This window comes from Anser cygnoides, chromosome 26, assembly GCF_040182565.1.
Source record: "Anser cygnoides isolate HZ-2024a breed goose chromosome 26, Taihu_goose_T2T_genome, whole genome shotgun sequence".
Taxonomy (NCBI): domain Eukaryota; kingdom Metazoa; phylum Chordata; class Aves; order Anseriformes; family Anatidae; genus Anser; species Anser cygnoides.
The window spans coordinates 2,558,132-2,574,398 of NC_089898.1; the positions used below are offsets into that span (position 1 = coordinate 2,558,132).

General features: G+C 55.0%; 1 protein-coding gene across 2 annotated transcripts; it reads left to right on the top strand.

Annotated features, from left to right (window-relative positions):
* Nucleotides 1–361: 361 nt before the first annotated feature.
* SLC25A37 (solute carrier family 25 member 37) lies at nucleotides 362–14,813 on the top strand. 2 transcript variants are annotated; one of them, XM_066983449.1, is made up of 4 exons: nucleotides 362–606; nucleotides 7,672–7,900; nucleotides 9,191–9,247; nucleotides 10,462–14,813. In XM_066983449.1, exons 1-4 carry the CDS (start codon nucleotides 403–405, stop codon nucleotides 10,980–10,982), a joined length of 1,011 nt encoding a protein of 336 aa, XP_066839550.1. In that variant the 5' UTR covers nucleotides 362–402; the 3' UTR covers nucleotides 10,983–14,813. The 2 variants fall into 2 exon arrangements, with proteins under 2 accessions (XP_066839550.1, XP_047901714.1); XM_048045757.2 differs by lacking the exon at nucleotides 362–606 and adding an exon at nucleotides 3,924–4,297.
* Nucleotides 14,814–16,267: the final 1,454 nt, after the last annotated feature.

A 16,267-nucleotide genomic window follows, 5' to 3' on the forward strand; every position in this document is an offset into this window, starting at 1 on the left:
CCTCGCTGATGTCCCCCTCCCCCCCAAAAAATCCCACCCCGTGGTGCCCCGGCCGCGATTTTCCCCCCTTTTCCTCCCTTTTTCCTCCCCATCCCAACCCCGGCTCCGACCCCGGGGCCGCCGCGCGCGGGCGCGCCGCCGCGCTCCTCCCGCAGAAGGCGCGCGCGCGCGCTCCGCCCTCAGCCAATCCCCTCCCTCCCCTCTCCCCCCCTCCCCATTCGCCGCCCTCCGCGCCCCGCGCTCCGTGCCGCCCAATGGGAGGCGGGCTGGCGGGGGAGGCGGCTCGCCATTGGCCGGCTCGGGGAGGGGCGGGGCGGGGCGAGGGCGCGGCTTTAAAGCGGGGCGCGGGAGCGCGCGAGCCCGTGGCGCGCCGCCCCCCCGCCCCCCCGCGGCCCCGGGCGCATGGAGCTGGGCTGCGCCGTGGGGGGCTCCGCGGCGGCCCCCCCGGGGCCGGGCCCCCCGCCCGTAGCCGCTGCCGTGGCCCCGATGGAGGGCGAGGAGTACGAGAGCCTGCCCAGCGGAGCCTCGCTCGGCACCCACATGCTGGCCGGGGCGGTGGCGGGCATCATGGAGCACACCGTCATGTACCCGGTGGACTCGGTGAAGGTGGGTGTAAAGGGGGGGGGGAGGACCCGGGGGGGGTGCTAAGGGGGTGTATGGGGCTGTAAGGGGGTGTGTGGGGGGTGTATGGGGCTGTAAGGGGTTGTATGGGGTTGTAGGGGGGTGTGGGGGGGGTGTATGGGGCTGTGTTAGGGAGTATGGGGTTGCAAGGGTATGTATTAGGGGGTATGGGGTTGAAAGGGAGCTTTGAGGGGGGGGTATGGGGCTGCATTGGTGGGTATGGGGTTGTAAGAGGGTGTATGGGGGTTGTAAGGGAATGTATTGGGGGGTATGGGGTTGTAAGGGAACGTATGGGGGCGGTATGGGGCTGTATTAGGGGGTGTGGGGTTGTAAGGGTGTGTATGGGGCTGTATTGGGGGGTATGGGGTTGTAAGGAGCTGTATTGGGGATATGGGGTTGTAAGGGAATGTATGGGGTTATAAGGGGGGGCATGGGCGTGTATGTGGGGGTTATGGGGGTGTAAGGTGGTGTTTATATAACTATCGGGGGAGTCGTGGGGTGTGGGGGGACAAGGGGGGTGTATGGTAGTATAAGGGGTTATATAGGGAGATGTAAGGGGTGTAAAGTGGGGTTGTGTAGGGGTTTTTAAGGGGTTGTATGGGGCTGTAAGGGGTTGTGTGTGGGGTAGGAGGGAAGAGGGATGTATGGGAGTGTGAGGGGTTGTGTAGGGGATGTAGGAGGTATGGGGGTGTGAAGTGGGGGTTTGTGGGGGTCTAAGGGGTTGTATAGGTGTGTGTGCGGGCTATGGAGTGTAAGGGGTTGCTCGGAGGGAGTTTAGGAGGTGTGTGCATGAGGGGTGCATGGGTTGTATGGGGGTGCAAGGGGTTGCATGGGTGGAGTGTAAAGGGGGGCTGCATGGGGCATAGGTGTGCAAGGGGGGTGTGGGGGTACAAGGGGTCGCATGGAGGGGGTGTGTGCACAGGGTTTGGGGGTGCAAGCAGGGAGTGCAAGGGTGGCAGGCACAGGGTATGGGGTACAAGGGCGCTGGGAAGAGAGAGTGCAGCAAGGAGGAGGGAAGCACGGGTTGCAAACGGGGAAAGCGTGCAAGGGGAAAGTTTGTTTGTTTGGGGGGGGGTGTCAGGGTTGTGCCACGCTATGGGGAGGGGAACCGTGTAAGAGGCTTTCGGGGTGAGCGAGGGGCAGGGTGCTGCAGCTGGGTGCACCCCTGGGGGCAGCAGGGTGCTGTGTCATCCTGCTCTGCCCCGACGCGTCCCGTGGGAGCCCGGCGAGCTTTGCGCGAGGCGCGGTGCAAAGGTGTGCGGTGCCCAGCCACGGCTGTCCCGGTGCCGCAAGCGAAGTCCTCCTGCCTGCCCCCGGGGGGGTCCTGGAGCTCTGCTCCCCAGCTTTTTTCCTCCCATGCTTTCCCAAACTGGGGTTAATTCCAGCCAGGAGGGGAATGCTGGTGGCACGGAGTGGTGCCTGCATCTGAGCAGGTCCCAGGTGTGCTGGGCTCGTTGGTCCTACAGAAACTGGGGGGCTTTCTTGGGGTCCCCCCCCCTTGCAAAGGGGCTGCAGGGAGCAGCAGAAGCTGCTGTTGGGGTGGCAGCGAGCTTGCACAGAGCAGCCAAATTTCCCCTTCTTGCTACACATCCCCGTCCTACTGCAATAGGGGATGTGAATCATGTGGGGTTTGGGGGACTGGAGTATGGGGCCGAGGGTCTGGGACAGCCTGGATGAGCCATGGGATGGGGCAGCCCTGCTGCTACCCCCCAGCACCTTTCAGATCCCAAAGGGACACCTGTGGCAGGAGCTGCACCTTGCCGATACTCGTGGCTGTCCCACTTTGTACCAAAACCCCTTTTTTTTTGGGGGGTTCCCCCCCCAAAGCTGGCTCCTCACAGCGACGTTGTCCCCGTGCCCTCCGCGGGAGCGGCTGCCCAGCCCTGCGGGCGTCACGCCGTGCTCGGGAGGTCATTTCCTCTGCGGGGAAAGGGAGTGGGGGGGGGAGAAAACGAAAGCAGCGCCTGGTTTCTGGGAGCTGGAGGTGCTCCGCAGGGAGCTGCCACCTGCGGCGAACTCCCCCGCAGCCAGAGCCATCCCATACAGCCAGCTGCCCCGCGGAGCTTAACGAACCGGGCGCTAATTAGGCTGTAAGCAGCAGTCATCGGTCACTCCAGCATGGGAAATGTGCTGCTCGCGTCCTCCAGAAGAGAAGCAAGCTGTCCTGCTCCTGGTGGTTACTGGGGTCGGGGAGCAGAGCAATGGGGCAGGTTCCCCCGGGGGTGTCCTGGGCACCCGTGCTGCTCGCTCGCCCCTTGGAGGAAATGTTTTGGTCCCTGCAAGTCACTTCCTCTCAAAGAGAAAGCGAAAATGTTGCAATTTGGGGAATTGCTTGCTTTGGCTGCTTGCACAATTCCTCAGCTTGAGGTCGGGGCCGTGACGCCGCTCTCCTATTAGGGACAGCAGCAGCTGTGCTCTTCCTTGTATTATTTTTTTTTTCCCCACTCCTTGTGCCCTGATGCTGCAGTGAGCCCCGTGGGCGTGCGGGATGCTTTGGGATCCCGCGCCCAGGGCTGCTGGTGGTGGAGCTCCTGCAGACCCACTGGGACCCTCCTCTTCCTCGGGCTGCGGGGGGACACGGGCTGTGTGGCGGCTTTGTAGGGGCAAGAAGTCTCCTGCTGCTGGGGATAGGGCAGCCAGGGACGTTTGTCTGTCTGCGGGGAAGGACGGACAGCTTGTGGGGAGGGATGCTACGAGGGCTAATCTGCCCTGGGCTGCCTGGCTTGTTTTGGGGCTTGCAACTCCGGTCCTGGAAACCCACAAGTCTGAGGGCAAGGCAGAGCTGTGGTCCCGAGTTTTGGGGTCAGGACGCTCGCCTCGGTTTGGGTTTGGTGGTGGGAGAGGCTCCGCACCCACAACATGGGGCCACCAGGAGCAGTTGCGCCTGTTTAGGGGACAGCGTGGGTGCTGCAAGCCGCGGCTGTAAGCCTTTGGGGTCACCCCATCAGGAAATTTGGGGCTGGTGGCTTCGTGCACCAGGCTGGAGGCATCACCCTCCTGCACACCTTCGTCCAGAAGCGGCACCGGAGCCCTCTGCTAGAGGCGAGGTGTTAGCGGGCGTTATTCCAAGCCTGTGCACCCCAAACCCATGCCTTTTAATTGCATTTACTTCTGGAGAAATTGGATTTCCTCCTGGTCAGTGAGCTTCACGGTGCCACATCTCCGGTGTCCCCGGTTGTGTCCTGCAGCCGTCAGGGTCTGGTGCAGTCACTGCAGCAACTGACGCATTTTTCCTGGTAAAAATCTGGTGTTTTTTGGTAAAAAATCTGGTGGTTTTGGTGTGTTGCGGGGAGTCTGGGGGGTGTGTGTGTGCCACGCGGATGTGCTGGGTGAGCAACCGGGGAAGAAACGAAGTGCCTGAGCTTATTTGTGCAGTTGCCTGTCAAATCAGCGACGCTTCGCAGGAAAACGAGAAGCTGGGGAAGTGTTAGTGAAACGCTTCTGGATAGAAAACTGGCCAGGAGCATTGCTCGTGTCAGCTGCTGGCCTGGAAAAGCTTCTGGGAAGGCGTCCGCAGACCCTGCGTATTGCTCAACTTCGTGCAAGGAGAGCGGCGGCACGTCCAAGGCAGCCGTGCAGCCTCCGCTGGCAAACCTTGGGTGCTTTTGGGGTTGGAACGGGGAATGGGATCAAGCATCGAGCTTCCTCCTTCGGGATTTTGTGCTTCGTGCCCCAGGTGAGGAGTTGAGCTGCCCGGGGAGCCAGGGGATGGGAGATGCTGGTGGGGACGGGAGCATGGAGGGCGATGCCCGCTGGGTTTTCTGTAGGATTTTGGGAGCTGCAGCCTACGTTCCTCCTAGAATGGCATCCTTGGGATGCTCCCTGAACCTGAAGCTGTCCCTTTTTGCTTTTATTTCTTCTGCCTGGGCTCAAACCAGGACCGCCCGGATGCTTGCCGGCGGCGCGCTCCTGCCTTATGCAACGAGGATTTAACCCGAGGAGGTGGAGGAGCGTTTCTGGCTGGCTAACAACAGGGGCGGGAGCTCCTGGAGGAGCTTGCAGGCTTCAGATAAGTGGCAGAAAGCCCGCCGAGCAAAAATCATCCGCTGGCAGCCTCCGAAGGTGCAGCACCCAGCACCGTGTTTGCTCCGGCCGCGATAAGCTTATCCCGGCCGGGGCAGGGCCCAGCCTGTTCCCAGCTCCTCGCGCCGCAGGATCTGTGTGCATTGTGCTTTTTTGGTTGCTCCCGGGGCTGTTTGACCCGTTTGCGTCCCGTGAAAAGGTGCTGGGCTGTGGATTTGGCTGCGGGGCCGGTGATGCAACGAGCGGCGTGGGTTGGGCGCGGCGTAAACCCTGCTGCGTGCTGTGGGATCTGGTGCAGCTTTGGGACCCCTCCAAAATGGGTTGGATAATGCAAGAAGGGGGAGGGGAAAAAAAAATTAATATTTGTGTTCCTGTGTGAAAGCAGCTGGATGCCCAGCAGGAGGGTGCTCAGGACCACGTGCCGGCTGGGTGCTTTGTTGCTCTGTGCAGCGCTTTTCCCCTATAACCCCTACGGAGGAGGGGATGCTGCCACGTGCTCCGGTTTCCCCCGGCTCCGGAGGCTTCCTGGCAAGAAGCCGGGCTGAGATCGGGATCGCTTTCGGAGTCCGAGAGTGAAGCAACGCCTTCAAGTCGAAACCGGCAGCGCGCAGCCCCCGGCTGGATGCGGCCGGTGGGTGCTGCTGAGTCACGCTGACGGCGGGGCACGGCCGAATCCGCCCGAAATCCGCCCCAATTTCTGCACCCCTGGGGTGGGAGGGTGCCAAAACCCGAGGGGGGGGGGGTCTCAGACCCTTGTGCATGCCAAGCGGAGGCTGAGAGCTGATGTAAAACTTTTTTTTAAGCGCGTTTCGGGGTATTTCAGTGCTGTCGCTGCCTTTAAGGGCAGGCTGCTCCCCGCTTTTGGGGTTATTTCCAGCGCCGCTCGGCGCAGTGGAGCAGGAAGCTTTGCTTTGTTTCTCAGCCCAGCTCCCCCCCACGCCGAGGGAAGGCGGCCTTGGAGCTTTCCCCAAACACGGAGCTTGTTTTTGCTGCGGGCATCCACGGGGTGCGCAGCGTGGGGCTCAGCACCGCCTGCAGCCCCGCTGGGACCCGTGCCGTGGGGCTGCAGCGGTGCCGGGCAATGCACGGGGAGGGAAAGGCGACACGGAGGGGGATGCAAATTCTTCCAGCTGGTTGTAGGGCGATGCCTTGTAATGATGACTGAGCAGTGCTTCAGGTCTGAAATTCAGCCAGCTGCTCGGTTACGTCACTTGGAAAACGCAATTGTTGTGTGTTTTTCAGAATATTTGCTACAAATGCAGTGATTTATTTGGATTAGCATCGCTTATTTCTGTACTTCTTAGTAACTTGAATTAGGGCACTGGCTAAAGTCTGGAATTCAGCCCCCATCTCTTGCTTGGTCTCAGACCAGTGCCTGTGGAAGTTTCTGGTCACCAGCGTGCGTTGAGGAATCCAAGGTCCAAATCTGCCCCACTTCCATCGGTTTAATCTCCTCTGAAAGCCCAGCTGCAGTGTTGCCCCCTGGTTAATTGCTGAAGGGCTTTGATAAGCTCCAGGGTCCACGTCCTGCTGCGGAAGCGTGGAGGAGGCACGGGAGAGCCCTGCTGCTTCTGGCGCTGAGCTGCTGCCAAGGACCGGGCAGGGAAATCTTGTTGTGCTTTGCCTGCAAGGGCAGCACCAGGCTGGGGGCACTGCTGCTGCTGGAAGGAAGCAAAATAAATAAATGTGTTTTTTTTTTTATTCTGGATGACGAGAGGATTGCGTTCGGTGCTGCAGCTTTCAGGATTGATCGGGGAAGGGGTGCTCTCGTGTTAACCTCGTGGTTAAAGCAAGCCAGTTTTGTATTTCTGGGCTCAGACTTGGACCCCAAAGTGTTGCACATCCAAACCAGGGCCTTCGGTGTGGTCTGTCTCCTATGGAGCAGGTGTAGAGCTGAAGCGTGTGGAGTCAAAAGGAATTCGAACGAATTTAAGGTGCCCTATCAAGCAGTCGCTGATGCTGGGGCTGTAATTACAGCAGAGCCTTGGCCCGCTGCATGAAGCGGGCACGGATCCGTGGCCGCCCCCTTATCTCCTCCTGCTTATCAGCCGTGCTCGTGCACCGGGCTGACCTTAGCGGGGTGCCCGGTGGCAGCACATCGTGGCACGTGTGTAGGAAGCTGAGATCTGACCTCGGAAGGCATCCTATAAAGCCTGAACAGCCTTAGGATTGTGTCTGCAAAGCCTCTCCCCTACTAGAGCGTTCATGATGGGCGCTCACTGCTGTGAGCATTTCTGGTCAAGGGATGCCATCAGCCTCCAGAAGCTAGAAGCAAACTCAAGCAAGTATTTTTTTTTTCCATGGTGCATAATTAAGTGATGGGAATGAGTTTTAAAATACATTTTTGGATGTCCCGAGCTTGGCTGTCTTCAAAACATGGTGCAAAGCTGCCAGCCCAGGGTGCTGGCGGCTACAGGTGACCCTGAAATGTGGGGATGATGTGCCCTAGGATGTCTCAGGGCTCTCTGTGGCAGGCTGCTGGGGACAAATAATCCCCGAGGGTCTTCCCGGCACCCTATTTTTTTTAGCTTGCCCTTCTAGGAAACTCATTCCCCAGTCGGCTGGACTCACCCTGCTCGCTGGGTATCGAAAGCAGAGCGACTGCAGGAGGAACAAGCTGGGGCAGAGCCGGGAGTGTTGCAAGCAGGAGGCAATTAGAGCCCTAACTGCATTTCTTCACCTCGGCTTTTGAACAATTGCCCTTAATTCCCCGCGCATAAACAGGAGCAGAGGTTACGCTTCCCTCCGCGAGCAGGCTCCTTCTGGTGTTGCAATGGGATCGTGGACTTCTTGGGGCTGATTTGGCAGGAGAAATGTGAATAAATGGTGCTTGGGCATGGGTTCAATGTTTTTTTTTGGGGGGGTTCTGCAGCTTTGGTGGGGCTTGGGCTCCAGCTCAATAATTTATTAATCATTTACCCATCTCATGGTGCTGGATCTTGAGTCTTGAGCTTAAATCTGCGGTTTGTGGGCTCTGCATTGAGGGCAGGTAACTGAGGCCTCTCCCCGGGTTGTGCTCTGTTGCAGACGAGGATGCAGAGCCTGCAGCCGGACCCCAAAGCCCAGTACAGGAGCGTGTACGAAGCCCTGAAGAAGATCGTCCTGACGGAAGGCTTCTGGAGGCCTTTACGTGGCATCAATGTCACCATGCTGGGGGCTGGCCCTGCCCACGCCATGTACTTCGCCTGCTACGAAAAAATTAAGAAGAGTCTCAGCGACACCATCCAGCACGGAGGAAACAGCCACTTGGCCAATGGTATTTGACTTTATTTTTTATTTTATTTTATTTTTTTTGCACGAAAGCAGCTTGCAGTGAGCAGCTTTTCCCTTCGTTGCCTCGCGCACGGAGCTGCCATCCCTCGCGGCTCTGCTCCTGAGAGCGCCCTGCTCTCGTGCCAGCCCCGTGGATGCCCAGCAGGAGGGTGCAGGATGTAACCCCAGGCTCGCACACGGTTTTGGAGCCCTGGGAAGGCAGGGGGAAGGAGAGCAGGTACAAGAGCGTGGCGCCGGCCCTCCAGCCGAGCGCTTTGTGCTCCTGCCAGTGGTTCCTGGCCTGATGGCACTGCTGTGCCCCTTCCCAAGCCTTTGTCTAATCCAGATTTCCACACAGAATCTTTAATCCCCAAATTTTCAAGCCTCTGTATGTTGGACAAGGGGTGTTTTCAGGCAGTGCCTGGCTGTTCCTGGCTTTTTTTTTTTTTGGAGCTGCCATCCCAACCTCAGGAGGTCTGAAGCTCTGGTGGTTCCCTGCAGCTCCAGCGTGGCCAAGCACGCTGCGTCCCCTGTCCTCACGTGCTTTGCCGTGGGCTTTGCTTCTACCAGGAAGGTTCATAAATAAAAAATAAATTCAGGTCAAGGCATTGAGCTGTAACGGGGCAGCTGGGCTTGCAGGAGGTTCTGCAGGGGACTTTGTGGGGCATGGCACGCACTCGATTTGACTCAACCAACTCAGTTAAGGGCACGATACCCTTCTGGCTTGCTGCTTTCTGCTCATATTGTGCTTCCTCTGCCTGCCTTTCAAGTAGCTACAGGCTTTCGGGACCAGCTGGGAAGCGAAAGCACTGTGAGAAATGACCAAAAGTCGTTTGGGCAACAGAATTTGGGATGGAAACTTACATCAAAGGGGCAGGTGTGGCTCCAGGCCCCTCCTCGAGCCAACTGCAGAGTCATTAATGGATGGATGGATGCTTGCAGAATCCGTGCAATTAGTGTTTAAAGCCCAGACTGCGTAAATGGATGAAAAATACCTAATTATAGATGCACTGAGCCAGTTCTAAGCATTGCTCACTTCTCGGTCTAGCGCAAGCCGAGTTAAGCCGGTGGCGTCTTGCGTAGGCAAAGCCGTGTGAATTGTTGGAGGGAGCAGCAAATGGGGTGCTGCCAGAGCTGGCTTGCAGATCCTGCCTTCTGTCGAGCTGCCCTGGCTGGGTTTTTTCCATACTGGAAACCAGTCATGTTACTGGGTGCTCCCATGAGCTTGCTGCTGAGCTCTGGGAGAGCCCCCGCTCTCCAGATCTCCTCTGAAGGATGTTTTTGTGTCTTGCAGGTATAGCTGGGAGCGTGGCCACCTTGCTACACGATGCAGTGATGAATCCAGCTGAAGGTAAGGCCCTTGCTGCACCCTGTTAGCCCAGCAAGGTGCTGGGGATGCTCTGTGCCGGCTCAGCACCGTGAGCCCGTTGCTTTGGTGATGCTGCTCCTTTTCTGATTGAGATCAGAAGAGCCAGCACCAAGGGAGAAATTCTGCCCAGCACTGCCTGGCTCTTTTCCCTTATTTTCTGGGGGCTTGTGCAGTGTCTGCGTGGCTTTTCGTGGCCCTGCAAGAAAACTGGTGTCACCCTTACGGTGTCACCCTTGTGCCTGCTCCAGCTCGGTCTGTAGAGCAGAGGCGGTCGGTGCCAGCAGGAGCTTGAGTCACGATGCCCTCACGGCTCTGCCAGTAAATCTTTGCTGAAGTGGTTGTGGTTTCTGTGAAGCTCTGGACTACCAAAACAAAGCTGAGCTCGGTCAGGTTGTCAGACAGGTAGAGCAGCCGGTAGGGCCAGTGCGTGGCCTTTCTGGTGGGAGAAGTCTGGCGCAGGAGGGCTAACAGTAAAACGCACCTAAAATGGAGACGAGGAGCTGGACTGCTATCTGGTGTTAACGTACTCAGCTTCTGAGCTGGACCAAAGGCAAGTTTTATAGAAAAAAAAAACTCTTTAATATTAAAAAATCCCTTTAATCAGGATAAGTAACCTGTTGCGTCAGTCAGCTGAAGTTGTTCCACCTGAGCGTGTTGGGCTGTAGGTGAGGTCCCTGCCACTCCAGGGTGACATCCAGTTATTAAACCACCTTGGTGGCTTGGTGTGCGTGATGGTTCCATGCACGAGCTCTGCATCCCCCCCAGCTGCACCTGGGGGTCCTCGTGTATCTGTCCTAATCCCTTTCTAGCTTGATTTAATGATGCTCGAGGGGTGCCTTGACCCATGGAATTGGAGAGGTGTCAATCCAGGGCTGGGCTGACTGCTTCCCCTGTTGGGTTTCCATAGGGATACCGGGGGAAGTGGAGGGTTTATGGATTTCTTTTGGGTAAAAGCGTGTAGGTGGGGAGTCCCTTGCTGCAGAAATGCCTGTCCTGTGCCACAGCCCTTCAAACTTGGAAGGAGAGGTTGGGAGGGGAGGTTGGGTCTGCGTGGCTGGGGCTCGGAGCAGGGACCAGGCCGGGTGTTGCAATATCCAAGCAGCGTGTTCCTCGGCTAATAAACCTTTATCTCCTTCCCTCCGTCCTGCCTGGTGCTGCCTGCCGTGCCTCCCCCCGTGGCGGCCGTCCCGGCGCAGTGGTGAAGCAGCGGATGCAGATGTTCAACTCCCCCTACAAGTCCGTCCTGCAGTGCGTGAGGACAGTGCGGCGCACCGAGGGCTTGGGCGCCTTCTACCGCAGCTACACCACGCAGCTCACCATGAACGTCCCCTTCCAGGCCATTCACTTCATCACCTACGAGTTCATGCAGGAGCAGGTGAACCCCCGCAGGGAGTACAACCCCCTGTCCCACGTCTTCGCCGGCGGCGTCGCGGGGGCCGTGGCCGCCGCCGCCACCACCCCTCTGGACGTCTGCAAGACCTTGCTCAACACTCAAGAAAACACGGCCCTGAGCTCGCTGAACATCAGCGGGCACCTCTCGGGCATGGTGAACGCCTTCAGGACTGTCTACCAGCTGGGGGGCGTCGCGGGGTATTTCCGAGGGGTGCAGGCGCGCGTCATCTACCAGATCCCTTCGACGGCCATCGCCTGGTCGGTGTATGAGTTCTTCAAGTACTTCCTCACGAAGCACAAGCTGGAGAAAAGGACATCCTTTTGAAGGAAGGACACAGAGTGAATTCAAGCCTCGGTGTCCCCTCCGTGTGTGTGTGAGCCACCAGCGCCGGGTCCCTGCTAAAAAAACGGGCCGGGGTCCTGGTGGGGGCACGGCTGACGTCTGCTTTCCCCCCCTCCCTGGGGGGAAGGAGGGCTTAAAATGCTCCTCAGCCACCCGTTCCCCTCGTCGCTTAAAGGATGAAATAGTTTATAAAGACTTAAAATAATATATATATTTAATAACTTTATTTTGGAGAAGCAAAATCGTTAACTGGTATTTTTTTCTCTGGATAAGTTTGAAGATGTAGTTTACTCCTCACCATAAGCCTAGGTTATGAAACCTAGGCCGTTTTTTTACGGTGAAGAAGCAAAATATCCTCTGGTAGAACTTTTTATATAAATATAAAATAGATGGATAATGTTTATCCTTTATTTTTCTATGTAGGCGTTTGGTTTGGTTTTTTTAAATATTATTACAGCTAGATGCTGAGCTGTTTAAAAAGGGCTACATTCTTCCATCGTGTGCAAGGAAGACACAAAAGCATTTATTTTTATAGCCAGATTGGCTTTAATTATACAGCATTTAGCCCCCAGACCGTGGCCTGGATTCTCCTGTGGGTGTCGAGGGACTTGGTAACCCCTTGGGACTTGCTGGGGCCCTTGGGGAGAAGGAATGGGGACACCACGTTGGGAAACAGTAGGATGCCAGCAGGGGCACCCCAAAATGCTTGGTCACTTTGCAGAGGAGGGGATATATTTTTTTTTACAAGGAGACTCTTAAAAAATGTCGATTTTAAAAGAATAGTATTTTTTTCAAACACTTTTTTTTAAAGGTACATTTTTATGGTGTGTGATAGCTGGAACAGGCTTCGTCCTCCCTTAATTTATTTGTACTTCTTCTTCACTAAGGCCCCGATCCTGCTTCCAGGAGCATCCGTGCGCATCCTGAGAGCTGCTGGGCTTGGAGCAGGGTGCGTGGAGCTGCTGGTCGCATCCTGGCAGCACCAAACCAGCAGCCAGCACCGAAAACCTTGGGAAAGTCCAAATTGCAGACCTGGAGCCGCCTCTCGGTCTGCGTTTGACAATAAATTGTTGTTCATCACTGTTCTAGGGGGGTAAAAACCACAACCTGGAGAGGTTCCTCGTGCCGTGGGTTTGGTTTTGCTGCTGCAAAAGCTGAGATTCGTGGTGTTTGGCAACGTCGTGCCTGCTCTGAAGGGTGTCAGCCTTATTGCTCCTGCTGGGAACGGCTCTTCCCGACGCATCCTTCGTGTTTGCCTTTGTAGAAATGCTGATTTTTCTTGGAGCGCAGCCGTTGTGCTGGGGATGGAGAGCCCCAAAGTGCCCTTCCCTGGTTTGAGGGGATCGGGTTTGCCCCGCAGATGGCACCAGGTAGTTCCGCAAACTTGGTGTGATGTCCTGGGGAGTGGGTTTTGGCCTGAACCACTTACGTCCGCATCAGTAACCGATGACAAAATTGAGGGATTTCAGGCGTTTGAGGACACCGATGGGCAAATCTCGCGCCCAGATATTTCAGGCAGGTCCCATCCCACTGCTGTGCTGGTGGCAGCTTTTGCTCTGCCCCCAGATGAGGCTTCAGCTCGTTTTTTTTTGGCACGGGAAGGGCCTGAGGAAGGGCTGCAATGTGGCTAGCACACATCACTGGGGACGTCCCACAAGCCAGGCGCGCTGTATGGGATGACACTAAGCAGAGCTAAAAGCCTCTCGCTCCGTTATTTGGAGAAGCCGAATCGCAGAGCGCCTCTGGGCGGTGCTGCTTGTGCCTTGTGTAAATTAACCTCGTGCCAATGACATGATGAGGCTCTCCATGCCTTTCTGTCACTGAAACCGAACGAATCACTGTGTCCAACGCACCCTTTGTCTTAAAGTGCAAAACGTTTACCCTCGAGGCCGCTGGAGGAAGCCCTCAGCCCCTGCTGCCCACCAGGGTCCTAGAGGTTGGAGATCCTCGAGCTCGCTGCTAGGCTTGGGCATCTTTTTTTCCTTTGACTTTAGAAGCTAGAGAGTCACTAAGAGGAACCAGAACTGCACAAAAAAAAAAAATCCATCGGAGATGGGCGTGAACACTTAGAAGAAAATTTTGGGTCACTTTAATGCTGAGAGGCAAAGTGTAGCGTAACGGGGAGGGCGGCAGCTTTTCGGTGCAGCTTCCCTAGGAGTCAAACTCGGCCGTGCGTCCTCCTCTTCCTCTGCTCGCTGGGATTTCATAGTCCTGATTTCTTTTTTTTGGTGGCTGCTCCTGGAGGCCCTGGTGTCCCCTGGGGGCTCGGTGGGGCAGGGTCAGCCCTGGCTGTGCAGCCAAGCATCCTGCTCGGAGGGGGATGTTGCTTCCAGTTTCGGCTGCTTTTCAGGAAAATGAGTGTTTGGTTCCCTCTGGAGCACTGAGCACGCAAGGCATCGAGCACAAGCAACCAGATTTTCTTGGGAACTTGCGCTCCCTTGAGCTGAGAGTGGGTGAGGAGCACTTCTACGTTTATCGAGCTCTTTATTGATTACCCTGGGTACTCAATAAAACCAGGCTTCCCGTTCTTCAGCTGGAAATGAGAAGGGGTGTGCCCAGTTGGTCTAAAAATTGCAAAAATCTGTTCAATAAATGTTCGTTTCCTGCTGTGCTTGATGCTGGGTCCCCAGCTCAAAGCCCCTTCACCAAAGCCGTTGCTCCTCCTCTCTTCCTCTGTTCAGTTTGGAAGTTTTGCTGCGAGTCTGAAGTTATTTTAACCTGGTATGTGAAACATGTACTGCTGCTTTGTCTGCAACGAACGCACATGTATTTAGGGGGGAGGATGAGTAACTTTGTCCGCAGTTCTTTATTTTATATTTTTTTTGCCTGCTTTGGAGTTCAGTGTGTTCTCTTAAATGCGTATTTAACAATGCAGGAGTTCAGTTGTGAGATGCTGCTACAGTTGTATCACTGGAGCTCAAGGAAATAAAAAAAAAAAACCACAAAACTCTGATTTTTGGCCTTTTGGGCTCAAAGCGTGTGGCTGTTTTTGGCTGTGGGTGCTGGGGCTGGGTCACGGGGCTGAGCAGGAGCCCTGCAGCCGGTGCCTGGAGGGTTGGTGCCTTCTAGTGGTGTCCAGGGGAGTAAAGCTCGAGGAAGAAAACCCTCCTGGGAAGGGTTTTACAGACATATCACGGGCTGGTGCTCCTCTAGGAGCTGCTGCAGAGCATTTGGGAACGTCCTCCTGCTTGCAGAGCAAACCTGCAAAGTCTGGCTTGCAAAGCAGCCTGGCCTGTCTCGGATGGAGTTTTCTTCCCACCTCCAAGAAAATGGATGGCGAGGAGCTGGTTGTGTGCTACGGGGCCAAAGCAGCATCCATTTTGGGGAGAATGCATGATTTAGAGGGCTCCACGGGCTTTGGGCTCCCTGCTGCACAGCCCCAGCATGCAAAATGCCTTAAAACCGTATTTCAGAAAGCCGTTTTTCAGTCTACCAAGCCTTCCGCATCTCTAATTTCAGAATAAGAGCTGAAAAACTCCCTGGTGTAAATCTCCAGCCTTGAAAACTGGAGCTGTAGCTGGAAAAATTATTTTTGGGAGCAGCCTTGCACAATTTTGATGAGGGAATGGAGCAAAAACTAGTTTCCTTTCAGTTTCGTTTCAGAAATGCCAGGTTTGAAACCGAGGCCACTTCAGGTACACGGCTTGCAATGACGGGAAGTGATTTCAGCGAGATCCCAACGCAGGGATCAGGAGAAGCTCCTGAAACCCTAAAGATTAACTCTTGTCGTGCCTACATCTATCCAAAAGACGTTGCTTGTCCCTGACATGCTGCTGTAAAAAAACAAAAAAAAAAAAACAAAAAACACAGTAAGTCTGATGTCCTTGGGGTGCTGGAGGAAAAAAGGGGGGGTCCTGGATGTGCTAGCACGTGCTGGTTCCTGCTCAGTGGAGGGACAGAGATCCACCCCAAAAAGCTTTGCTTTTCTCTGCTATTCTGCACTTCCTCTTTTCTTTTTTTTTCTTTTTTTTTTTTTTTTTAAACCTTCAGTGCCAATAAGATGCCATCGGTGTCCCGGGGTGGAGGCCGGGCTGATGTGCTTATGAGACAAGATCGAGAGATAAAGCGCTGTTTATGCCCAGCAAAATGTTTTGGGCTGGTTTACGTTTCTATTTGCGTTGCGGGGTAAATATTTAATCCCCCCGGAGCAAATGTGCCTGCAGTCCTGAAAGGTGGGGTTTTTGCTCCGAGGAGGTGGGGATGGTTTCTCTGCAGGACAAGGCGGGGAGGAGATGCACGGGGGTCTCTTCTGTGTTAAATCCATTTTTTGGATATCTCTGGGCGTTGAGAAAAAGGAGGATACCGCTCTTGAGGAAGGTTTGGGGAGGCCGTGGAGCTGGGAAAGGGCTGAGCCCAAGTTTGCTCTGGCAGGCACAAGAAGGGGCTGCCATGGGGAGCAGGGGATGGATTTTTAATGTCCATGGTTATCTGATTTCGCAATATTTTCCCCCAGACATGAAGGCGGGGGAAGCCATATGTGCTGCATCAACTATAGCTGGGCCACAAACGTGTCTTTAACCGAAAAACACTCCAACAGGCAGCTGAAAGGCCCGATGGGCCATTCGCAAGACAAAACTTTCATTTTTTTCCTTAAAAACTTGCACGTTCCAGAGAGGATTTGTTTTTCTAATTGACACTAATGGTTTCTTTGGAACCAGTACAGCTTATCGTGTAAATATCTTTCGAGGGTATTTCTTAAATGTGTCTTATTTATCCGGTAGACTGTAGAAACTCTTTAAACGTGCAGGATTTCCTGCAGCAAAGAAGTGTAGGGCAGCGGGTGTCTGCTTTGCTCTGTCCTTTCGTTATATGGGAATCTTGGGTGGGTACCAATAAATAAATATTTATAATAAATCCAATTTAATAAATAAATCCAATTTAATAAATAAATCCAATTTAATAAATAAATAAAATACTGTGCAGTCAGTGTCTCATAAAATCCCTAACTGATGTTCTCCCTCGGGGGTCTATAGGTATGCCAAAAAAGCAGAAAATGGGAAAAATAAGAAATAACAGGAATACTGAATGGTGGTGATGTCCTCATTCCACTGCTATCGGGCTCGAGGGCTATGTGCCCTGTGGTGCTGCCCCCTGTGCTGCCAAATCCCCAGAGTTTGGGGTTCTTATTTAAGTCACTTCATTAATCCAGGATCTAGGCTGTGTTTGTTCACCGCGTGCGATTATCATCTAGTTTGCCCGATTCTTTGTTTCTCATCAAATATTGTTCCTGCTCTAAAGGGTAATGAACATAAAGGCAAATATCTCAC

Excerpts from the sequence above, each read along its gene's own strand:
- SLC25A37 (XM_066983449.1), top strand. The coding sequence starts at position 403 with ATGGAGCTGGGCTGCGCCGTGGGGGGCTCCGCGGCGGCCCCCCCGGGG. Across the intron at positions 7,901-9,190 it reads AAACAGCCACTTGGCCAATG|GTATAGCTGGGAGCGTGGCC; the intron begins GTATTTGACTTT and ends TGTGTCTTGCAG. Across the intron at positions 9,248-10,461 it reads AGTGATGAATCCAGCTGAAG|TGGTGAAGCAGCGGATGCAG; the intron begins GTAAGGCCCTTG and ends GTCCCGGCGCAG.